The sequence below is a fragment of the Macaca fascicularis genome, chromosome 3, assembly GCF_037993035.2.
Source record: "Macaca fascicularis isolate 582-1 chromosome 3, T2T-MFA8v1.1".
Lineage (NCBI taxonomy): Eukaryota > Metazoa > Chordata > Mammalia > Primates > Cercopithecidae > Macaca > Macaca fascicularis.
In genome coordinates this window covers 91,085,554-91,111,533 of record NC_088377.1, presented here as the reverse complement: position 1 = coordinate 91,111,533, position 25,980 = coordinate 91,085,554, and the positions used below count along the sequence as shown (strand labels likewise).

The following is a 25,980-nucleotide window of genomic DNA, read 5'->3' as shown; positions in this document are numbered from 1 at the left end:
GATGCAGAATTTTCTAGATAGAATATTGCCAGATTCTAAGCTGATGCTCAAGGACTAGGTGTTTCTTTCCTTGATCCCTTCTTGTTTGAATCAGCTCCCTCCCTCCTTCCCTCTCTCTCTCTTTCTCTTCTTTTTCTTTCTTTCTTTCTTCCTTTCTTCCTTTCTTTTCTTTCTTTTCTTTCTTTCTTTCTTTCTTTCTTTCTTTCCTGGAATCTCGCTCTGTTACCCAGGCTAGAGTGCAATGGCATGATCTCGGCTCACTGCAACCTCCGACTCCTGAGTTTCAGTGATTCTCGTGCCTCAGCCTCCTGAGTAGCTGGGATTACAGGCATGCACCACCATGCCTGGCTAATTTTTGTATTTTTAGTAGATACAAGGTTTCACTATGTTGGTCAGGCTGGTCTCGAACTCCTGACCTCGTGATCTGCCTGCCTCATCTCCCAAAGTGCTGGGATCACAGGCGTGAACCACCACACCCAGCTGAGTCAACTTCTTCTAATAAGGCATTTTATCCAACTGCCATACTCCAGCAATACATTTTAACCAACCAAACCTGAGGATCTTTAGAAATTGTACATCAAAATCTCCAGTTTACTCGACTTCCTATTGTCTGTGCCATAACTCACTGATATATAGAGCCCAATGAGTAACGAGTACTAACGTATTTTATTCATTCTAAGATATACAGCCTTTTAACCAACATTTTAATGAGGCATCTTAAAAGAAAGATTTGGGGATGCAAATTGGGATGTGCCTTATAATCAGTGGCATGTCATGGTTTAACTGGCAGCTTTGTTTCTTTCCTTGTGGAACAAAATATTCACAAATTTTACATCAATAACATCTTAGATTCAATAAAATATGATATCTATTTTTAAACTATTGGATATTTTTTATTATTTCACCTTTTCACCATTGTGGTATTTAGGGTTATTGTCTGTGTCTTGTTTCAATTCTGACCCTAAAGTTCTAAAATCAAATGTAAACTCAAAAAGTAAATTTTTTAAGTATTTGGACTGAAAACCTGTAAGTTATAATCAGAGTCCAAGTCATGGTTAGTAGGGATATTTATATAAGATGAGCTCTGACACAGACCCAAAAATAAGTTGATATAACAAATGGAAATTGCTACACAATTGATACTATCATGTAATGGTGTTAAAATAATGATAAAAATAATCCGAACAAGTTCTGTGGAGCTTTCGTTCTATTTGACTTTAAGTGGAACATAATCTTCAGAACAAGAGGACAACAAAATAATGCTTTGCTAAGAGGATAAAAGAATATGACCTAAGTCTATTAGTAATATAACACTCTATGAATGCACTCAAGTTAATAGCATCTTTTAGCGATAGATACTTTTTCAATTACAGTAATGCAAAGAAATAAATAGACTAAGTGAGAGAAAAATGGTCAGAGACACATGAATTGAACTAATTGTTTGGTTGGTTGGTTTTTTATAACCGACTCGGGAAGGCAAAAAAGTCTCCAACAATCTCTTGATGAGACGTTGATTTGAGTTTTCATATTCTGGATCTACTTAATCTTCATAGGAATGCAATATTTTGTTACCCCATCTTTGAAGACGGTTTGAAACTCTTGGTAATTGTAGTGAGTAGTGTGACATCTTTCTCTTCCTGATCAATTTTGTGTTGTTGTCTGTTATAGAAGCTCTATTACCATAAGGGTTTGCTAACTAGATGTGATGCTACAATTTCATGCAATGCAATTCCTCTGGGGGTATTTCCTTCCTATCCTTTACTGAGTTCTAAATGACCCCCCTTTCACTGATTTTGAGTTGCACACAAGAGTGGATTGCAAATGCTACTCTTTTGCAGTATCTGTGTAGAAATGCTGTTTTATTTCTGCTTTAAGGGATTTAAAATTTTCATTACCCTTATTTAAAGTGGTACTTTGGCTACTTTTGTAAAGAATGTAGTGTTCTGAGAGCAAATAACTGAAATGGATAGGCCAGACTCTTATCTTCATGGACCCTCACAAATGGAAAAGTAAAGATATGGATATGGAAGGAGAAAGTGGTCAGGAAAATTGCCATAAATAACAGAGCAATGATATTGGGCTACATTTGGCACAAGTTTTGTTGTGTTTTAAAAAGGATAAATATGGTTCCCTTTAAGAGAATGTGGAAGCAGCTCTTCCTGCTGTGAACCTCTTCCTTGGGCGTCCTCCCAGCAGGTTGCATGGAGTAAGAAGTGGCCCAGGTTATTACTGTGATTGAGAGCATTCCTCCAGCACATTTTCTTTCTCCACATTCTCACGCCTCCCCCTTGACTTTTGTCGGTTAGGATTTAAGAGTCTACTGCAAATTTCTGATGCAAGTTAGGAGTTGTGGGTGCATTCCCGCTTTTAGTACTGCCAAATAAAAAAGAAAGGAAGGGAGGAAGAAGGAAGAAATGAAAAAGACAGAAAGGAAACAAGACAGGGAGAAGGGAAGGAGAAAAGGATGGAGGAAGGAAGAGAGGGAGGAAGAAAAAGGAGAAATGCAAAGAATTATAAACTTACACCCAATGCTTCTTGTACTTTACCATGGGCATTGTGCATCACCTGGGGGCTGTGTTCTAATGTAGATTTTGATGTGGTGGGTCTGAGACCTGGCTGGACTGGGGCCTGAGCATCTGCCTTTCTCACAAGGTCCCAGGGGATGCCAATGCTGCTGGCCCAGGGGTCACAACTTCATTATGGAGACCCTAAACTAAGAATGCAGCTGCTCTTAGCTCATTATTAACATTATTTTAAAGACGATTGCGGGGGTGCTTATTTCTTAGGAATTTGGTCAAGTTTTCCTGGGGAAAAATGGGGCACAGGAAAAGGATGTCTCTGGTGGGACCCACTCTTTCCCTCCCCCTACTTCTCTGCCATTTCCCCTCCTCCACCCACCATACTGGGAACCTAGAGTGCTCTGGGGCCAGGTTCCATTAGATGCAGAGGAAAATATCTAAAAACTGCAATTTGTATCATGATATTGGTGATTTATTGTGGTCTGTATTATTGAAATATTTGCATTTAATGTATAATGTAGTGTAGTCTTGAAGTCAAATGGAATTGGATTCAGATCGCAACTCTATTACTCACTAACTGTGACCATAGGTGAGTTATTTAACCTCTCTAAACCTTAGTTTCCACATCTGCAAAACGGGAACGATGGTCCTGATTACACAGACCTTCTGTGAAGATTTAATGAGAAAACAGATATAAAATACTGAGTATAGTGGCTGGCACATGGTAAGTATTGAGTCGATGGCAGCTATTATAAAATGTTTGCACAGTAGAGAAACCTAATTGGCTAAAGACGTGATCCTGCCATCAGTGAGAAAGCCCTGATACTCTCATCTCTCTGCTGCTTCCTCATTGTGCCGAAGAGGCAGTGAGTTAATTTCTATTTATTTAGACAGTTTATACAGTTTTGTTTCCTGTATAAATGAATGGAATAATCATAAACACCTAATAGCGTTATTGTAAGAGTTGATTAAATAATATATACAAAGTCATTAGTGTATGACCTGGCACATGTAAATATGTATATATGAAGGAAATTATATTTTTGTCTCTTAAAAATAAGGATGGAGGGAAGAAAGGAATTCTTTATTCAAAAGAATTTTGAATATACTCCCAAATACTCCAAACAGACCAGGGTCCATCTACCATGAAACAGTCACTGGTCAAAAGGAAAGTGAAAAACGAAGCATGATGCTGTGAGTTTTTCATTAGGCTGAAATTCTTCATTTTTAAGGACTGTCTTGAGATTGAGAACACATCCTTTGGGGTGGGAGAAGGGCATTAAAATGTTGTTTGATCACGATAGTGAGAGGTGAAGCTGGCTGGGCTTCTGGGTGGGGTGGGGACTTGGAGAACTTTTCTGTCTAGCTAAAGGTTTGTAAATGCACCAATCAGCACTCTGTCTAGCTAAAGGTTTGTAAATGCACTCATCAGCACTCTGTAAAAATGCACCAATCAGTGCTCTGTGTCTAGCTAAAGGTTTGTAAATGCACCAATCAGCACTCTGTAAAAACAGACCAATCAGCACTCTGTAAAATGGACCAATCAGCACTCTGTAAAATGGACCAATCAGTGCTCTGTAAAATGGACCAATCAGTAGGATGTGGGCGGGGCCAAATAAGGTAATAAAAGCTGGCCGCCTGCACCAGCAGCCGAAAGGGGATGTGATGGTACTCAAGGTTGTGGAGGCTTTGGTGTGTTTGTTACTCCCAGTAAATCCTGGCTGCTGGTCACTTTTGGGTCTGCACTACCTTTATGAGCTGTAACACACCGCAAAGGTCTCCAGCTTCACTTATGAAGTTAACGAGACCACGAATACAGTGGGAGAAACAAACAACTCTGGACGCACCACCTTTAAGAAGCTATAACACAGGGAAGGTGTGCAGCTGTGTTCTTGAAGCCAGTGAGACCAGAAATCCACCAGAAGGAAGAAACTCAGGACACATCTGAACATCTGAAGGAACAAACCTCCGGACACACCATCTTTAAGAGCTGTAACACTCACCATCAGGGTCTGCAGCTTAATTTTTGAAGTCAGCGAGACCAAGAACCTACGGGAAGGAACCAATTCCAGACTCAGTAGCATATGACAATTAAAATTTTTTCTTAGAAAAATTAAATTTCAAGATCCGTATTCCTATTGACCCAATTATTAATGTTCTCGTTTAATTTGACTGCCCTGTTCAATCTCAATCTGGGGAAGTCCGTGGTCTGTGGTGACCTAAATTAACCTGCCTTTTGCAGTCACAAATGCAGCTACTGCTGATGAAGAACCGCTGTTTTCTGTGTTGAAGGCCTCTGAGGTCTTGTACCACACAAGTGACTGCACCCAGAGGCCATCATTTTCAATTGAAATAATGGTTTATTCTGTTGTAACTCATGTTTAAATCATATTCTGCATGACAGATTAGTAGCCTCCTTGCTGCTGAAGGGTTGTGCAGAGTTCAGACCTCTGGAAGGCATCTGGGGTCTTGGAGGAGAAGAGGGGAATGAGATCACGTCGTTCTCACGATAACTTTGGTCTGAGCCAAGCGTGTAGACTCGTGTCACCACAATACAGCGATCTCTGGTCCATCCCCATCTCCTTTACAGGCTTCAGTTTCCAGTATCCATGTGGGACCACTTGGCTAACAGTCTCAGTGAGTAAAAACAGTTTAAAATCTCATAAGAAGGTGTCAGATGGGGAAGTCCTGTAGGTCTGTAAGGCTGCAAAGAGAGCCTTGCCGATATTAGAACACTAATTTCAGAATGTTTTAGAAGTGGGCTGGAGGATGGGATCTTGCAGAAAGAACTGCAGCGTTCTCTGGCCTCGCCATTTCCACACCACAGTGCTGTAATGCAGGTGTCAGGTACGAAAACATGGACTACCTCCCTTCACTTCGCCCACATCTTCTCACCCTCAAAACGCTCCCCTCCCCCTCTCTCTCTTTACTTAAGCTAGTCCCACAATTTCAAAGAGTATTTAACAGCTTTGGCCATTTTTCAAGCATATTTAAAACCAGCTCTTGGTAATTCTTGCCTGTTTTACTATGGGTAGATAAACTGAAAACAATTTAAAAGTAGGCCGATCACACTGCCTTGAAGAATCTAGATGTTGTTCCCTTGTTGTCAGGCTCCCCAGTGATTTGGCGGCCAGCCAGGAGAGAAAAATCTGTGGTGGTGTTAGTGAAAGCGAAACACTGTTGCAAAGGTAAATCTACAGCTGAGGAAAGGTAGGTGATACCTTTTAAATGCTTCCTTTTTTGAAGAATTCATACCTTGTCTCTCTATTATCAGCATAGATGATTAATTAGAAAACCAAATTTTATCTTAATTTCCCACCAAATGACATGTTTAGGAGGTCATTCATAATGACCTGTAATAGACATGTTAATGATTTGTGGGTTTGATTTCTGGTTGGGGAAAAATGCCATGTTTAAATTTCTCTGTAAATATAAGCATTCTTAAGAATTTGCACTAATTTGGGCCAGGCACAGTGACTTACGCCTGTAATCCCAGCACTTTGGGAGGCTGAGGCAGGCAGATTACCCGAGATTAGGAGTTCAAGACCAGCCTGGCCAACATGGCAAAACCCTGTCTCTACTAAAAATATAAACATTAACCGGGCGTAGTGGTGCGTGCCTATAATACCAGCTATTCAGGAGGCTGAGGCAGGAGAATCGCTTGAACCCAGGAGGTGGAAGTTACAGTGAGCCGAGATCAAGCCACTGCACCCTGGCCTGGGCAACAGAGCTAGACTCCATCTCAAGAAAAAAAGAAAAAGAATTTGCACTGATTTAGAAAAGCGACTTTTTTGAAGCAGTTTTAGGTGTAGGGACAATTTTCAAAATTTGAAGATCCTTTCTGAGGTTTCTTGAAGGAAAACTAGTAACCCCAAATGGTATGGAAACAGAGTCAGTGGAATCGGCAGCGAGCTGTGGGGAGGGTCCCTTTCACGGGCAGGTGACGGCTGCAGTCTCACAGAGCCCAGCAGCCAGCAGAACGCCATGGCTGGGATTTATTGCCTTGTGGTCACCATCCTGAATTTCTTCAGAATTTGTCTGTGAATTTGTGTTTTATGAGTAAAGTTCAATGGGACATCTGAGTGTGTAGGAGGATGGAGGGGGCTTAGAGTTTCCTCACCTGCCCAGGACAGGATGGGCTCCGGCTGCCCACTCTCTGTCCCTGGGGGCCCTGGAAGCCTGAGTGTGGCTGTCACGTGCTCCACTCTGCCCTTCTCAGGGGGCTTGGGCTCAAGTGAGGGGAAGGTCATATGCTCAGCATGCGACTCATCAAGGGTCTTCCTGCTCAACCCCAATCCAAGTCTCCAACACATCCCAGCCAGAAGGTTGCAATCTCTTGGGTTCGCCCATCTGCAGTAAGGTGGGGTGGTGCCCTGGGGAAGGAGAGATTGATTTCCCAGCCCCAGGCCAGGACCTGCGTTTTTATTTTGCACTGATCCCCACAAATTATTTAACCCTGTTGGCACAGGGTTGAGCAAGGACGAAGAAAGAAGGAGGCTGCTTAGATGGGCATGAAAGCCCAGAACATGTGTGACTGCACCATTTGTGGATTACAGAGCCCCGCTGTCAGTTGCAAGGAGACTCCGTCCAGGAATGGAGCGCAGTGTTGAGGGTGCCTCCTAGCAATGACCTTGTCAGAGGAAGTGTGCATTTCCTAGGAGAACTGTTTTGAAATGAGCAAGACTTCTTAAACTTGAAAAGGCACATTTAAAAAATTAGACAAACTATTTTTGGATGCTCTAAAATCTGTGTCTGAATTCTTTCCACTAATTTTGACGCATACCTCCATCATTTTAAGAATGTGAACTCATTGTGCTACACCCCAACACCACCATACACGCATACATATGGAGATACATAAATGTGTATATACATACGAAGGCCTGGAGCTGAGCTGTGGGTGATACAAAATGAGAGACTTTTCCCTGAAAGAACTTACACTCTTGTAGAGAGAGCAGTACTCAAGGGATAATCTCTACCCCCAAAGTTCTCTAACTGCCTAAAGTGTGTCATGGAATTTTGCTAAAATACATTTGATGACTATCTCCTTTATTCATGTCTCTCTGAGAAAAAGTATTTACAGAAATTGAGACTTTTATTGACCTGTATATCACAGGAGTTTAGCTCTGCTTCTACTAGGTAGATGTGAAAACAAATGATAAAAAAAAATTGTTGGAAGAAGATTGAGGGATATTTAGTAAATTTTGAGGAAGAAAAGGTCATTAAAGTCTTCTATAACACAGACTAAATCTACATATAAAAAAATGAAGCAATTATTGAGGAATTTTGGCAGATACTACAAAAACATCTTCAGTCCAAATAAGAGATTTGTAGGATTTCTTTTTGGACTTTATCTAAATGTCCCAGATCTCCCTTTGGCTTTTCATGTATAGATGCAGCCTTAAAATAAAGATTTAGAACCACTTAGGACCTAGACCCTTCACCCAAAGAAAGGTGGACTTCCCTCTGCTGGAGCCAGATAAGTCACTCACTAAAAGAATAAAGAAATGCATTTTTCGTATTAATGTAATCAGACAGTCTTGGTTCTCCAGGCCTCAATAGGTGAATTTACAAGTACCTGACAATGTAATTTGCAAAAACGTACAAACCCTTATGTGGATTAATGAATGTTTGATTTCCGAGCATGGCTTGTAGAATCAGCCTTGGAGTCTCAGATTCTACTGAGGGCCCGTACAGTGTTCTGTATGTAAATACCTGTGTGGTCAGTATCATAAAGAAATTCTAACTGGCCATAAAAAGAGGCAAACAGTGGCAGTAGCTCAGCAGAGATTTTTATAGACACCTCCACCCCCTCCTTGGCATTTAGTAATCTTGAAAAAGTTGAAAGAAAGAGAAGTTTAATTTAGAGGGGACTTTTGCTCTGCTTAGCTGGGGTTCACACGCCCAGCATGAAATAATAATGCATCCAACTGTCCATCTTAGAATAAGTAACCTCTGTGTCACCTCCTTCACTGGTGGAAACTGCAAACAGTGGGTGAGAAAGGTATGACTACCAGAAAAAGCTGAGGGATCTCTGTGACCTTCAGGTGATTATGTTTATGCTAATGCAGAGAGCACAGAAACCCAAACTCTCTATCCGAAGAACCCCATTCATACAAAATGCATTGGTCATTAACCAGGGAATCTTAAGCACTGTACTTCAGAGGGATCGCTGATGCATGGGAGAAAGTGGAGCTGCTTTGCCTGGGATGAGCAATTTATATTTGCAATTCTGTTCCTTTCTCAATCTGCCTTGGCCATCATATCCTCTTTGCGAAGGGCAAGGCTCCAGAAAGGAGTATATACTCTCGGGATTAAAAATAGTGTATTCGTTTCTTAAAATGACTTACTTGGAAGAGTCAACTCCAAAAAGAGGGAACAATTCAAAACTGTGCAAGAGTGAACATCTGTTTTACTTTCAGTGTCACTAAGAGATGCTGAGCCAGGTTTCCCTGGGTGAATGAAAATCTGTTGTACCAAATTAAAAAAAAAAATTGCAAAACAAAAATGAACTTGCTATGAGGAGTGCGACAACAGTCATTGGTGATCGTTGTTCAGGGACTCAGCTTAGGCTGTGTGGAGAGAGTGGAGTGTGGGAGGCTCGGTCCTCAGGAGGGCACTGAAGAAAGGAATGTCGTGCTCAGGCGGTCACCCCTTTCAGCTCTGTGGGTCACAGTCCCTCCAGAGCAGAGGGATCTGCAGGCAACCCTATGGGTTTCGGATGTGAGATCAACCCTGGGACCAATGGTATTGAGTGAACAAATGCCCTCTGACAACCAGGTCTTATGACAATGAATAAGTTGTATCCAAGTGTACCATCCAATCTCCTAATCAGTATTTTGATGTCTTCACCATTTATAACCTATCCTTTCCATAATAGATTCAAATCAGGGATTCTTGTATTTGCAAATAATTAACTCCTGTTATATGGCTATTTTAAATTTCATATTATGATCCCTTTAAAATCAGTTATCATACTTTTAAAATTATTTGTGAACAAATCATAATTACAAAACAGATGTATCTGAGATGATTCCACCCCTTGCTAAGCTAGAAGTCAATCAGGATTATGATAAAAGAATGGTGTGGATAAAGAAGCTTGGAAGGCCAAAGGGATTACACTAGCTGCAGACCCATCGGCCATTCAGAAAACAGATTGCATATGGCAGTCTCAGCACAAAGGAGATTCAGCCTTCCCTAGGTAACATACAAGCCACTGCTGGCTCCCTGTGGTCTTCAGTCACAGGTAGAGTTTCATAAAACATTCACGTGAGCTACCCTTTAGATGCTCTGTCAGTGGCCTCGTGAGGGATATCAACCTCTGTGTTCAGGAAGCTCCACAAATGATTTACAGGCCTGGGTGAGAACCACTGGTATAAGCCATGGTCTGTGTGAAAATTTGGAAACTGTGCCACTATGTTTGTGCCATATTTCGTGATTATGCTACCATGGACTAAAGGAAGCACTATATATGTAAACATCTTGCTTTGTAAGCTCTTCAGAACCCAATCATTTAGTTCAGCTCCAAACATTCATCCAGTGGTACCAAGGACAGAGTTAGGGTCAGTGCACAGTGGCCACCTTTAGCCAGTGTGCAAGAGAATGTGAACTGCACAGAAAGGGACAGAGGGGCAGGAATATGAATTGAGTTGGCTTGGGGCAGGTTGCTGTTATAGACACATTAAATAATATTAAATATTATTAGATTAAATACAGCTTAGGCTGGACATTGTGGCTCATGCCTAAAATCCCAGCACTTTGGGAGGCCAATGCAGGAGGACCACTTGAGGCCGAGAGTTCAAGACCAGTATGGGCAATGGAGTGAGATTATTTCTGTACCAAAAAAAAAAAAAAAGAAATTAGTTGGGTGTAGTGGCTTCTTCTGTAGTCTCAGCTACTCAGAAGGCTGAAGTAGGAGGATTTCTTGAGCCCAGGAGATCAAGGCTGCAGTGAGCAATGATCACACCACTGCACTCTAGCCGGGGCAACAGAGTGAGATACTGTCTCTCAAAAAGAGAAATTAAATTTTTTTTATTAAATAACAATAATCAAGAGAAATAGCACTTATGTGGCAAGCATGCACTGTTTCAAGAAAATTACATACATATTAGCTCATTTAATCTTCACAACAGCAGTGCTGTGAGAGGGGTACTATTATTATCCCTGACTTTTACAAGGTGATGCATGAAGTTGGAAAACAAGCCAGAGTTCACATTCTCAGTTAAGTGGTAGTGCTAAATTTAAACCCAGGCAGAGTTTAATTTTTTTTTAAGAGTTCTTGGTTTTAACCCTTACACCAAACGGCTTTTAATATCTAAATTGGAATTGAGGTAGAATTTGCCAATACGCTAAAAATTTAAAGATATCTCAAAGGTTTATGTTAAACAACAGTGAGTAGTCAAGTGGATGCCAGTACCTATCTTAAAGGAATTATATCACTGCTGAACTAAAAGCCAGACCTCTATTTCTACTGAAAAAGAAATGTGAATGAAATGACAGCATAAACTGATGAACCAGCAGCACAGCCTATGTCCCATAGAGCTCGTAGTTGCTGCCTCAAAAGCATAGACTGCTAACTTCAGAACAGACTTCAGAGAGCTTTTCTGGAATTCCTTGGTCTCAGAGATGTAACATGTTTCCTAGGCTCCTGGTCAGGAGAAACCCACCCAACCCATTCAAGTTTGTGTTTTCGTATCTGTGCTCATGAAAATATCCAACGTCAAATTCTCTGCAAACGTTCAGCTAAGTGTTGCTTCAAATCTCTCTGAAACCCTTAGCCAACATCATTTATTCATTCTGACTTCCTGATTCCCCCTCTGGCTCTGAGAAGGCCCTTGATTCCAGAGCCGCCTTCTAGCCAGACGGATTACGTTATGGTCCTACAAGGTTATGTGTGATACATGTGTTTGGGGAAAATGGAGATGCACATTAAGAAGAAACATTACTTTTGGATCCAGGCAGGAGAGCATACATAATCTCCTCTAGAGCCTGTGAAAGACTTCATTTTACACATGAAATTGTGTGGAATTGCCCTGGACTGCACTGAACGTGGTTTTTGAGAATTAACCAGCCTCAGAACAAGCTGCTGGGCACCAGCTAGGCCTCAAAGCAACAAAGAATAAATGTAAGCAAATGTAATCTGTGTAAAGTTGAGGGGAACAAATGCACAATCTTGTTGACACAGTGCCTGTGTGAGACCGATCCTAAACATTACGATGGCGCGCATTAGAAACAGAGTCAAAAAGTGGGCTTAGTATGCATGAAAGAAACATGAGACAGAAGGGCTTGGCATGGTATAGAAATTTTTTAGAATGAGGGTATTCATTTTTTAATTGCTTAAAAGGGCTTTTCTATTTTTCTGCGCATTGTAAAAACTCTCTTTTCATAGTCTGGTATAAAAACCCATGCCTGGCAAGTATGGGAAAACAACCAAATTTTTTAAAAATTGTGCACTTTTAGCCATTTGAGTATTTACCTAATCTGAATATTTGACCAAAAACATCACTTTGAAACCTCATAAGCTCTTTGAAGTACGTAAATTTCTGCCGAGAATTTTAGGGCAAAATGGGACTTGGGTATATAAGAAAGAACAGAGATTTGAAAGGTTTGCGCTGCACAAGCCATCTCTCAGCTTAAAATGCCGTGCTTTTAAGCATAATAGGTAAATCACATATAAAAAATTTAGAAGAAAGGTCTTCTGTACATTCTGAGGAAATGATTGGCATCTTATGATGGGTCATCTTATCCTTGTTATTAAATGACAGCAATCATTAAAATGCCAAACATATTTTGACAGAATTCACTTTATAAAATGTCAGCAAGTCTGTGTTTTTATTAGTTTGTTCCAAATCAATTTAGAAATTTCAATAGAATGCTTGTAAGTATTCCCCAAGCAATGTCCATTCCTGACTTTCTGCACAAAAATATTACAAATTAATCAGATTTTCAGATTTCCGCATAATGGCTTTGCACATTTATTGCTTAATCCTATTATAAAATGCTGTTATGATTGACACATCGTGGTGGAGATAGAAGTCAATTGAATAATATGTAGCAGTCAATTTTATTTGTAGCTTAATGTGCTGAAGTATTTTTCCCTGTTTCCATTATTTATAAGTCTGTCCCTTTGGAGAATATATAGGAGAATTTGTTTTAAATGAGCCAATAATACCTTCTTTAAAATTTATAAGTGTGACAGAGTCATATCTTTTTTTCTGGGTTGTCCATGGCATGCCGGTAAACAGGGTTTGAATTGTCTTCCGCTTGTTATTCATAGGACAAACATCAGGAAAGAGGATCTTGTTAAGGTTTGCTTGGAATTGGATTTCAACCACCCATTAGAAAACTCCAAGGAAACAAAGCTACCAAGTAGAAATTCTCAAAAATTGCCACTGGTTTTATTTGTTTGTTTGTGTATTTATTGTTTCTACCACTATCTTACCTGCTACAGTTTGTCCTGAAACAAAGCACAGAAGCACACACAGAGAAATGACCATGTTAAAAGAGTTTGAAGGATTTGCTCTTGGGTGGAATTTCATTTTTTCTGCCTTGCTGTCCAGTAGGATTCCAGTAAAGGAAGCAAGCTGTGTTCTGTGCTTAGCATGGTGGAGCTCCCTGGAGCTATTGTGGGACTCCTAGTGTTTCAGTTAGCACCTGGGACACTTGCTTAGAGAGAGCCATATTCTTTTTTTTTTTTTTTTTTTTTTTGAGACGGAGTCTCGCTCTGTCGCCCAGGCTGGAGTGCAGTGGCGCGATCTCGGAGAGAGCCATATTCTTTTTAGGACATTGTGTAAGGTGATATGGAAAAAGGCTTTGTTTTCAGGAAAGCGATGTCATAAGATTCAGTGTTCAAAGAGTATGGAAGAAGGGCTTAGGAGTATGGAGGAGATGGGGAAAGCCATATTAGGGGAAAATATTGATGGACTTGGTCATATCTGAGATCACACTTCGTTTAATTTTAGGATACTAGATTAGCTGTGGCTCGCTTGTATTTAAAGGGTGTAGTTTCCCACACATATGGCACACTGGCGTACTCTATGCAAACTGACTGTGCTACATTCCCTGCTGTCCTGTTCTTCTGCCTCTTGATGAACTTGGCCATCCTGAATGTCTCTCATCATTATTTATGCAGTTGATAAGTGATTTGAGCACTGGAGATATTGATAAACCACTCTGTCATATCATCTTATGCCTTAACGTTATGTGACATCATAGGAAAATGGGGTCGTGTGCAGTTCCCAGGCTGGATCATATATTAAGGGAGCATTTCTTTTTTGAATTCCAGGGGCCAGAGGAAACCCGGCACTATCAGACCCAGGCACTCCTGACCAACACCAGGCCAGTCAGACCCACCCACCATTTCCAGTTGGGCCACAGGTCAGTATCTCTCAACTGCTTTCCATTAGGCTGCATTTAGGATGGTTTAACCATATAAATAACCAAATAAATAATAATGAGTTAAGTCCAATTAACTCCAACAGAGCAAAGATGGTAATAAATTTTCGTATGAAAAGCTGTATGACTACATTATTTATTAAATACCATCAAGAAAATATGTGTTTGCAAAGCTATTCTCTCTTCTTAAAGGAAAGGTTGGCTTTAATCATGTGGAAACACTTTTTTTTTTTAACTTAAAACCCACTACAGTTGTGCTGTTGGTTACCATGCAGTTTTCTGGAAAGTAAAACTTTAATGACTGGAGTGTGAAGAAAATTAAGTTATTTCAGCCTTACTATAGCCATTTTTGAAATACAAGATGTGATTTAATATAAAAGAGTTAATGCAATTTTAATGCAAGTTCAGCTTATTGGGTTTGACAATATTGTACATCACACATAGCTCTTGCATTAATAAAGAAATACAATCATTATTTTTTAAAGTCCAATATTTGTTTTTTGGCAGCCTGATGTGGGCTATATGGAGATGTAGAACACAATTATAAAAGGCTGGGCTTTTTTTTTTTTTGCCTTTTTACCTCTATCATTTAGTGTGAAGCTTTCAGAGTTCATCCTGCTTTTATGGAAAGAGAAGCTGAGACTTGGGCCTTTGTCTCCCTCTTGTTGTCATTGTTGCTCCTGGAAGTTAATGACTTTCAGCACACTGAGGGCTCACGCAAGTTTAGAGTGAGGGTTGGTCTTGACATTCTTATTCCACTAGCCACCGAGACTCCCTGTGGCCTCAGATCCCATAGTCCATCTTGGAGCACAGATCGCTCCGTGCCTGTGGACAGAAAGCCTGGGCAAATGTATGCTGGCTTATGGAAGCCTAGAGAGTTTTCCTGGGACTCTCAGGAACAGGATTTTTGGTGTCATACTCTTTATAATTTTATGCTTGTAACATCATGTGTGTGTTCGTGTAATTATGTGTGTCTGCGTGTATGCATGCCTGCACACCTGCCTGTGAACATACTGGGGGTAACACACTCTAATGCCTTCAGGTTGGGTAGGCAGCCCTACAGGCCCAGGTCAGTGAGGAGTGGTGGCCCTGTGACAAACTGGAGAGTGCATGCCCTGCCTTGAGCCCACAAATCCTATTTTTAAAATGCTGCAGGCCAAACCCCCCAAATCTATGACCCATATATAGTCTGAAAACTACTCATTTGCCTTCCCTCTTACCATAATATCACTATTGGCAGTGATGTAACACCGGGAATCTGAGGGCCAGCATGTAATTTTGTATTCATTCCCGAAGTATATTTATTTTGCTCATTAGAATAACTGTAATTTTTTAAAAAGGGAAGCATGGTTACTTGGTGTGAATTTAGCGAAGTGCACAAATACATTAGGAACAAGGCCTGTGGGGTCTAAAGCGGCAGTTCTAAACTCAGCTGTGCAGAATCCTAGGGCTCTGCAGAGTCTTCCCCCAAAGGGTCCTGAAAGGAACACTGCAGGAATGGCCAAAGTGTGGACTTAGCCCTATCCACACCACCCCTCATTCTTCAGATAAAGCAGCCCCACTTCTCTAAATCTGTTCTTTGTATTGGAGGGGATACAAGAATGGGGTAAAACACGGGCTCTGGAGCAGCCTTCCTGGGCTTGAACTTGAACCCCTTCTCAACTAGACATGGGACTTGCGCAAGTTACTAGCCTCTCTGTATCTCATTGGTAGAATAACTACAGCATTCGAATCGTGTCTGGCTATTATACATTGGGCTTGGTAGTATGCTGTATTTAATTACCTATCCTTCACATAAGAGTTTTGCATTGGTTCTTGTAGAAGAACAACAGATATGGGATTATTATGTTCCACACGGCTCCCACAAGGCTGCAATGAAAGTCCTGAATCAAGGACTCTAAAATCAAATGACTCTTGGGGTCATCTGGCTTGACCAGGGCAGGAATCCCTCCCATGTCATCCTGGTGAAGAGCCCACGTGCTGCCCTCAAAACATGCCCAGCAGTTGCCTTTCCCTACCAGAGAAGGGCTGTTCCATCCACAGTGCACGTAAACATGTGTTTGTATAATATCATTTTAATTGGGCAAAGGATGTTAGAGTAATAACAAAAGAATTATTTTCAAAGATTTTAAGTTTTATCCACATCAAATACTTTTATGTCTTATATTCTGTTTTAGATCTTGTCATTGTACATACATAACTCTACCATTTTAACAATAATCATTCAAGTTTACTTAATAGTTATCCAGCTTATTTTCTATTGTATTCTCATATTACAAACATTTTCTACTTTTCTAAAGAGGTGTCATAATGATCCATTTTAATGACTATGCAATATTTTATCTAGTTTAGTACTGTAATAAACTATTTTCAATATTTACGTATTTTGAAACATAATGCAGGTTTTTATGCAGTTATCTTTTTTCCTTTTGAATAATATCTTCAAGCTATATCCTAGGAATATATTCTGAGTTAAAGGGGGATAAATATTTTTGCAGCTCTTGATAATCTATTTCTAAATTGCTTTCCAAAAGGATTATGCTAGTGTGCACATCCCCCAGCCATAGATCTGCATAGTGGTGTCAATACAGACTTTCCAGCATTGAATAAATTTTCTACATTATTTTTGTTGATTTAAAAGTCAAAAGTAGTATTTCGTTGCTCTTTTTGAATCAAAAAATCCCACTGATCCCAATAAGTTCTTTCTGGAACAACAGAGAATAAATTAGCTGAGCTTCAAATACATGCAGACAGGATCAAATGGAAATTCACTGGAAGAACAGCATGTAAACGTATGTTATTACTTGTAAAGGTATTTGAGTTCCTCAGAAGAAGTCCAAACCAAATGAAATTTTCCAAAGATATCAATGAAATGCAACTTTGAAATTTTTTTCTACCAATCATTTTTTTAAATGGGATACAGCATGTTTTTTGGTACTTCTTTGGGAACTTTCTGACCCTGCTTAAACGGAAGGATGATGTTTTTAAAACCCATGCCTCGGTTCCACAGGTAAGTGAGCTAGCTTTATCTGTTTCCTTGCAGCCACTTCTGACGGCACAGCAGTTAGCTTCTGCTGTGGCCGGCGTGATGCCGGGAGGCCCCCCAGCCCTCAACCAGCCAATCCTCATCCCCTTCAACATGGCGGGACAGCTAGGAGGCCAGCAAGGACTGGTTCTTACACTGCCAACAGCGAATCTCACCAACATCCAAGGGCTGGTGGCAGCAGCTGCAGCTGGAGGCATTATGACTCTGCCGTTGCAAAATCTACAAGGTAATCCATAGTGTCCATGCGCCACGTAAGGCTCTACCAATTGGCCAGTATTCTCTGAAGCAGACAAAAAAATGTGCCTAGAATGGTGAATGTGGTTCAGAGTTGCTTCTACCCTAAACAATATGGAAGGCTTCCGTAGGAAGCAAAATTTTCAGTTGTCTGTGAATCCTGAGCTTGCACAAGCCACTGGTTTTATCAATCCTCATTTCCTAACATTGGTATCAAAACTTTTCAGGTCTCCTGGAAGCATTTATGAGTCAATCATTGCATGACGTATCAAAAACTTTAAAGTAAAATTCCTGTGTTGTTATTTGAAGACCTGAGTTATCATCTCACCAATTCTTCAATTTAGCCATGGGTAAAGAAAAGTTAGAGTTTGCTTGTTTGTGTTTGAAGTGATTGGAACATCTCAAATACAAGATATTATTTGGAATAATTTATTAATGATTATTTTGCTCTACAAAGTATGTTTTAGTTATAGCTATTAAACAAAAATTGTGTTACTTGAGCTCATATTTTGCAATGAGAAAAATAGACTTGTATGTTGAACCTTTATATTACAGGGGCATATAACAAGTCAGACTCTAATTTTACTTAGGAAGGGTAGCTGTCTTGATATTATAAAGGTTTCGACTTTTCTTTAAAAGATTTGGTAGCATTGACTGATAGGTTGATTTACAAAAGATTCTGTCAGAGGAAGAATTATTTTGGTGGAAAATGACGTGAATGTAAGTAGGATGCCTGCTAAAGAGAAAATGAATTTATTTTGGACTAGTCAAAGATGTTTGATTTCTTCATATATATAAACATTAACAATTAAATTTTTTGCAGAATGAGGGCTTGTCTGGGTAGGTTATCAGAATGGTAATTTAAAATACTTTTTTAGTTGGTCAAATGTCAGGGCTTCTTATAATTTATTGAAGAATCAGTCCATAAGACTAAGAAACAGACCAAGTAAGAACTGGTTAACTCTTGACCCAAACTTCTTTCCATGCTCTGTGTTCTGCTACCCCACCCATTGTTGCCACTTCTTGACTTCCATTTTAATGTTTAAAACAAAGTCTCTCTTGTACCATTAAATTGTGCCAAGAAACCTGCCATTCATAAATCATGCATGCCCAGGATACGCTAATGCACAAACTTTGCTTGTTTCAAATTTGAGAGTGCCTGGGAAGCCAGATCTCAAGATTAAGCAAATAAAGCAGGAATACACAAGGTGAAAGCCGTAGCAACAAAGTGTAGGGAGAGGCTTTTTAATGTAGGTGGATGATGAAATCTTAATGAAGCAATGGGCATTATCAAAATGCAGCCTTCCATTTGGAACATTTGCACTTATGGGAATATTGAATATTATAAATAAACATAAGCTTGAAGAGCTCCTAGGCCACGAATTAATCCTGCTTGGTTAAGATGGATGCCAAAAATCAGAGTTTAAAAAAAAAAAGTAAACTTGTTATTTCTTGATCATGGTTTGGTATTCTTAAGATACTAGTACCTGTTTTTTTAAGGGTTCAAAATTAATGATTGGTCCAACGTGGACTTCTTCCACCAAGATTTTCCCTTTTGTTTTTGTTTGTTGTAAATATCAAAGTTCAGTATTAGCTTATAGTTAGGAGTTTGGTTCTTTGGGGCACCTCTGGTTTCAGAAAAGGAATCCCAAGCTTTGTGGCCTGATGAAGTAGAGGAAACAGAAGCACTTGCTTTGCTTATCCCTGGATGCTTCTGACACAAGTTCCCTCTCAGCATCATCTTCAGAAGTGGGTTGGAGTTGATGTCCAAGCTCTTGTCTGCTACACAAGCACAAGTGAACATTTCCCCCTTTGTCTTCCTCTTTGAAATTTCACTGACGTTGGAGGGAAGGTGATGAGGTTATTAGAATAAAACACCTCCCAGTTGCAAATCAGCTCGTTATAGGAAAAGCTTTCTAATTAGGCTTAACATCAAACTCCTTCCCCAATGCCTTCTGCTTTAATATCTTTGTGAATGAATCCCAAGTCCTAAATCGCTGTCAGGATCCAGCAAAGTTCTACCTTCCAATTTCCTTGGGATTTTCTATTCCTTTCATATAAGTCTCAGGCAACCCAGAAAGAGGTGGTCATCCTAACGAGAAGTTCAAGGGCAATAAGGATGGTAATCAGGGAAGTCTCATGCCTCGAAAGCGCCCAAGATGAATGTCCACCACCTAAAGGGCAAAGCCAGTGGTTACCTTGCAATCAATCCACCAGCAGCCATCCCAAAGTTGATTTTCCCACCTTTAGGTGACCTACTGAACAGCCCTTGACAATCCCTAGGCAGAATCAATGGCTTATGGAGCTTCCCAGGTTATGTTGCAGAAGCAGTGGGACTCTTGGGATGGTGGTGAATGACTGACAGACTGAAAGGTCGTCTGCAGGGATTCTGAGACTGAGCCAGTCTTCAAGATGACCTCAAATCTCATCCTCTCTCAAAGGTTAAGGGTGAGAGTCTTGTAAATGGACTATCAGTACCTTAGAAGGAATCCTTACACGCATCCATACAGTCAACAGCGAGGGGAGAAGGCTGTTTCCTTTCCCCCGTCTCTTTCCTATACAATAAATACAGTAACCTCAGGCCAAGGCTTTTCAGAGTCTTTAAAAATGACTCTTAAGTCTGCTCATCTATAATAAACACCCCACTTCTCCAGTGATTTTATAAAATAGATTTGGTGGGTGATTGTGAGGGGGAGGTTGCACACCTAGTCTGAAGCAGAGCCTGTTACCATGTAACATGCTTGGTCATGAATAGTTCCCTTTTCCTCATTGTGAAGTGTTAAGCTTTTATTCATGAAACAGTTCGGCCAACTGGAATTATCTCCAACCTTCCTACCCAGCCCTCCAGCCTGTCTGTTATTCTAGCTCAATAGTCACAAATTTGCTAGGATGAAAGGAAAAAAAAAAGTTGCTGACATCAGTCCCTTAATGGTTTGGAATTCAGGGATAAGATTTCAAATATTTTCCTTTTTACTGAAGTGATTGAGAGCTTGTTTATTTACATCCCCTATCAAGTCACACGGAATAGCTCTCAGAGCCTCGGAGGCCGTGATTTACACATGTATTTTAATGAGCACTCATGACATGCTGTTACACTGAGAGCAGCTCTTCTCAACTCTGACAGCGGGGGTCATATCACAATCTCCTCTCAAAACATGGTCCCCAGGCCAGCGGCATCAATGTCTCCTGGGAGCTTGCTGGAAATACAGGATCTCAGGCTCTACCCGAGATGCCTGAGACCCTCTGAACAGAATCTGCATTTTTAAAAGATCCCCAGATAATCCCCATGCACATTAAAGTTTAAGAAAAGCTGATCTTAGGGAGATTATTCAAAGTTTATTAGGCAACTCCCTGCTTTCATCTGTTTGGGGTGCTATAAACATGAAAACCATAGGCAGGGTGGTTTATAAACAAACAGATTGTGTTCCTCACAGTGCTGCAGCCTGGGAAGTCCAGGATCAAGGCAGATTCGGTTCTGGTGAGGGCCCACTTCCTGGTTCATAGATGTCTACCTGTCTTTTTACTGTGTCCTCCCACCGCAGAAGGGATGAGTGAGCTCTCAGGGTCCCTTTTATAAAGGCACTAATTTCATCATGAGGGTTCCACCCTTATGACCTAATCTGCTGATCTGCCCCACCTGCTGATACCATCACTTTGGGGGTAAGGATTTCAACATATGAACTTGGTGGGGTTGGGGGAACACACATCCAGTCCATGGTATCCCCTAATATCACCAGCAGCCAGAATCAGAGACTCTTGTGATAATGGAGGACCCACGTGAGGCAGTGAATGTCCTCATTAATGCTCCTGCTCTCACTCACCACCGCAGGCCTCCAGATGAGAATGACTGAAAGGAATAATGTGTGGGAACATTTCTGCTTCTGTTAGGATTTTCATATCCTCAAGACCAAGGGAAGTTCTCTTACATAATGGAAGCCCTCTTGAAGTCCTTGCTCTGAGATTTTATCCAATGAAAGTTTTGCTTTGCTGATAAAAAGACCTTATAACTCAGCAGAAAACCTGGATGTGTGGTCAGGGGATTGTTTTCTCTTTCTCTCAGATCCTTCCCAGCAAGAAAGAGATTCATTGCTGTCTCATCAGTGATGAGGTCTTACTGTAAGAAGACACACAGTTGTAAGGAGTTAGACATCTTGCAGGATCCTAGGAACAGCCCTGTAACCCAGCCTCATTGGAATCTGGAATGAAATTTGGGCATTAGGGCATCCAGCAAACCCACTAGGCTGCAGGCTATATCATCCTCGCCTCTGCAGGAGGCATGCATCTAATCCCCACGCCCAGAATGACTAATGACCCATCTCCCTGTCTTCTCCTGCTCCCTCCAGGACGTTTCTCTACTGCATTGGTTGGCTTTTGGCTGAACCATAATTCCAGTTCACTCATGTTCCATTTTGTCTCCTCTAAGGTTAGGCATCTTTCCAATTCATGTACCTGTCAGGAACTCTCCATTTTTCTCTATCTCCATCATCTTTATCTTTATCGTTATCTCCATGTCTATCTAAAATTCTGACTATCCAAGAGAGAAATTACCGTGAGGCTGAGCCTTTTAATTTAGGCTATCTCGTGTCACTGGCCAGACTGGAGATTGACTGCCCCCAGATTGAGACGTTCATTTCTGTCTTCTCGGCTATGACGTGGGTGGGAAGTGGGAAGCCAGAATGATGTGGTATGGAACATGAATAAGCAAGCTTAAGAAACATGCTGAGCCTCCCTCATCAGCAGAAGGGGTGGCAGGTAAGGCAGGCTGGACATTGGCCTTTCTGCTGGGAACAGTAAAAGCCAGTAGGGTCTCCCATGAGCAAGGACTGAGACAAATTCTGAGCTCGGGAGATACCAATGGTGAGGTTTAGTTTCTGACTATTTTGAACGATGTCCTTGGAAGCTCTGGGTGGGATTCAAACCCAGAAATGCTCTAGATAAGACCTAGAAATTACCTCCTCCTCAAAGCCCTGTGTCCCTACGTGAAATAGCTGAGTTCTGTGCCCTCTCCTACCTTGCCTTGAGTGCCCCTCTCCCCTTGCAAGTACCATCCACCATCAGCTACACTGGGTCTCTCCATCCCTGTGTCCTTCATCCCATGTTATTGGGCTTTGGCCTCTGATGACTGTAAGCAAGCTCACACCTGTGAAATAAGACAAATAATGGCCATAAACTCCAAAGAAAGAAGATAACTAAGCTTGCTCTGTCACATACTCCATAAGCTCCTTGAAAAGTCAGTGTCTTCCCTTTTTATTACTTTGGAACACAGATAGCTGCATTAAAGATGTACAGTCCTAGGGTAAAAACAGAGGTTGTTAGTTGATGTAGCAAAATAAAATCCCCTTTATGGAGCTTATGCAAATGTGTTGGATCTTTTGCTTTTTTGAAACATAGGCAGGAAATGAAGATATATACAGCCTCGACGTGAGTGACAACAGGCAGCAAAGGGGTTAATGGGACGGTAGAGCTGAGTCTACTTCTAGGACAGATGGTTCAGGTTAGTGACTTGTTCTCACAGCACAGACCAGAATGACCTACTAATCACTGTAGGCAACATAAATGGAGAATATAAATGTGCTACATAGGAGATTTATGTCAAAGTGTGAACATTCCAGTTAAGTCAAGCATAACATTTAAATTAATGACCAAAAATACATTAAAGAGTGCTGCTAAACCTGAACATGGAAAAGCAATTAGGTTCAAGGCCAGTTGAAAAATCAAGGCCAAGGATGGTTTTTCTTCCCTTTGCTCTGGCAGGAAACCTGCCCTGGTTTTCTCTGACTCCCCATATTAAAGCCTGTGGATGATGAAGTATGTGGGAATAGTTTGGGGATTAGGGATTTCATGTGCAAGTTACATTATATTCCCTTTTGTTTGTGTTGTTGTTTTCACTGAGGTATCCTTTACATACAAGAAAATGCATGGACCTTACTTGCTTAGTTCAATGAGTTTTGATAATTGCATCCACCCGTGCAGGCTCCATCAATACAGAAAACATTTAATTCTCTCTAAAAGATTCCTCTGTGTCCCTTTGCAGTCCGTCCCCTCCATCCAACCAGGTAATCTGTTTTTTTCTGTTCTAGAACTTCACATAAATGGATTCATATTATGTGTATTATTTTGTGTCTGCGTTTTCTTGTTCGGCATAATGTTTTTGAGATTCATCCATGTTGTTTTGTAAACCACTAGCTCCTTTCTGTTAATTTCCAAGCAGTGTTTCATCATAAAAATATGCCACATTTTGTTTATCTATGACCATTCCAACATCCCAGTGGGCAGACATCATGGGGGTTCCTTGATTGTGGGTCTCTAGGGAAGCACCTTTGGCCACTGTTCTCCTTGGCCCTTGGCCACACCCCTGGGAGATTCTTTCCTGTCTGTTATCTTCCTTGGCCAATCTGATGAGGAAGTTGAGGAATATACCTTTCTTTGGGGAGTTTCTCAGTCCATGTATAGCTTATGGAAGCTGGAGGTCTAACGGGCTGCTTGATGTTTCCAACAGATAAGGATGTGTAGCTCCTTTGAAAATGCAGTCTCTCAGAAAAGGGAATGCTTCTGATCTTTCTGCTTCCGGTCAGTTCCCTGTGCCAAAGTTTTTTCCAAGACAGACATCTTGAATCTAATTTTATTTTGCTTTTTTGTTTCCTACACACCTCTCTTTCAATTAAATCAACCTTGATGTGAGGGCACTCTGGCCTCCTTGGTGTCCTTTGCACGTACTCCTAGCCTAGGGCCTTTTGCACAGGCTGTTCTCTCTGCCTGAAGCACTCTATTCCCACCCAGAAAGCATCAAACCTTCCTTCCTCCTCCTCCCCTGCCCCAGCACTCCTGTCTCCCTTACTTGCTTTCTGCATTTTCTTTTTCCCTAACACTTAGGACCTTTTACAAAATCTCAAGAATGTTTAAGTGTTTTTCTTTATTTGGCCTTCTTGAGCATTTTGGGTGATGCCTACTGTAGCCATCGAGGGCAGGGTCAGCAGTGTTGTGATCTTGGGCCTGCTGCTGTAAAGGAGAATCTCTGTGTATAATGTATTGCTAATATGCATCATTTATGTCTGACTCTGCCCCTAGAATGGAAGCCCTGTGACAGGCGTCTTTATTTGGTTCAATAAAGTGGCCCAAGAACAAAGAAAGTGCCTGGTTTACTTGTAAAAGGTGCTGAAGTGTGAATGAGTGAATTTTAAAGACTAAGTAAGAGTCCAGTAAAGAGAAGTAAAGAGAGCATTCAATGTAGAGAAGAAGGCACAAGGAGACCAGAGTCTACAGGTTCTATCAATAGCTCTGTCTGTTCAATGAAAATTTGGAATCCAAGGTGGCAAGAAATCAGACTATACATGCAGGAAGAAGGCAACACTGAGGATTTTGTATGCCTTGATGTGTGTGAGTGTGGCCATCATAGAGCCTGAAATGTTAGAGATGAACATACTTAAAAACAATGCAGTTATGCTATAATTTTTCATGGATATATGTTTGCATTTACTTATTTATGCCTGAGTAATCCCAAGAATTTGAAGCAGCTTGTGATGCAAGAAACAAGAAAGAGGTCAAGAGTAGTGGCTCATGCCTGTAATCCCAGCACTTTGGGAGGCCGAGGCAGGCCAATTACCTGAGGTCACGAGTTCAAGACCAGCCTAGCCAACATGGCAAAACCCCGTCTCTACTAAAAATACAAAATTTAGCTGGACATCATGGTGGACACCTGTAGTCCCAGCTATTCAGGAGGCTAAGGCATGAGAATTGCTTGTACCTGGGAGGCAGAAGTTGCAGTGAGCTGAGATCGTGCCACTGCACTCCAGCCTGGGCAACAGAGTGGGACTCTATCTCAAAAATAAATAAATAAATAAAAACAAGAAGCGAGACAGAGCAAAATATTTTTAATAGAAAAAGAAAAAATCCTAGAGTAAGTTTTGGAACTAGAAGACAAATCAAAACTATGTATCAAGTTATATAGTTTTAATTATCTGACAGTAAAGGACCACACCAGTTTGACAGAAACCAACCTATTTATTTTTGTTTTTCTATTAAGACAATGTTTATTCATTTGTTCAATGAATACTTACTGAACTTTCAAAGCATTAGAGGTCATGATCTGGACTTAGGACATAGCAGTAAACAAAGAGTTCCTTAATGCACGTGTATGCCAGTGGGGGAGTGAGGCAGATGGAAGTGGGGAAGTGTGGCACGGATGAGGACATGATGCATTTTATGCAAGGTCATAAGTCGTAGTCTCTACACTGCACAGAGACCCAGTGGACGAGAGGGATTAGGCTGTCCAGTATCTGAGGAAAGAGTGTCCTAGGGAGAAGTCCTAAGTGCTACGCACAAAATCTCAAAATCTCCAACAGGAAGGTGTGTTTATTTGTTGATTTCATATTACATATGGGTCATAGGTGTGCACTGACTCTGCTGCACATCCTCCACCTTCTAGGATCCAAGCAGAGGAAGCGGCCCCCGTCTGGGATATGTTTTTTTTTTCATTACAAAGGGAGCAGGGAATGCCAGAACTACAGTGGCTCTTAAAGCTTCAGCTCAAGAGCTGCTCATATCACTTCCACTCACGTGCTGTTGGCCAGACAAGTCACCTGGTCAAGCCAGCTGCTAGGGGTGTGGAGGAGGAAAATAAATAACCCTAAGAGGACAGAGGAGGAGCACAAAATTGGAAACTATATGACAAGGCGCTGTGTCCAACAGCCATTGCATTAACGATATGCTTCAGAAGTATTTGATTTAGGTGATTCTTTCCAACCCTGAGGTTCTAGAATTCTATTAGGTGAACCCGTTAGATCACAT

The 25,980-nt window shown here is 41.0% G+C and overlaps 1 protein-coding gene across 10 annotated transcripts in view; it reads left to right on the top strand.

Moving 5' to 3' along the window:
* Positions 1–25,980, top strand: part of POU6F2 (POU class 6 homeobox 2) — a 496,562-nt gene that overhangs the window by 208,083 nt on the left and 262,499 nt on the right. For all 10 annotated transcript variants that reach the window (XM_045389033.2, XM_045389038.2, XM_065542098.1 and 7 more), the window contains exons 3-4: positions 13,804–13,895; positions 16,957–17,185. In XM_045389033.2, coding sequence (XP_045244968.1) covers positions 13,804–13,895; positions 16,957–17,185 — 321 coding nt within the window. The remainder of the gene's footprint in view (positions 1–13,803; positions 13,896–16,956; positions 17,186–25,980) is intronic.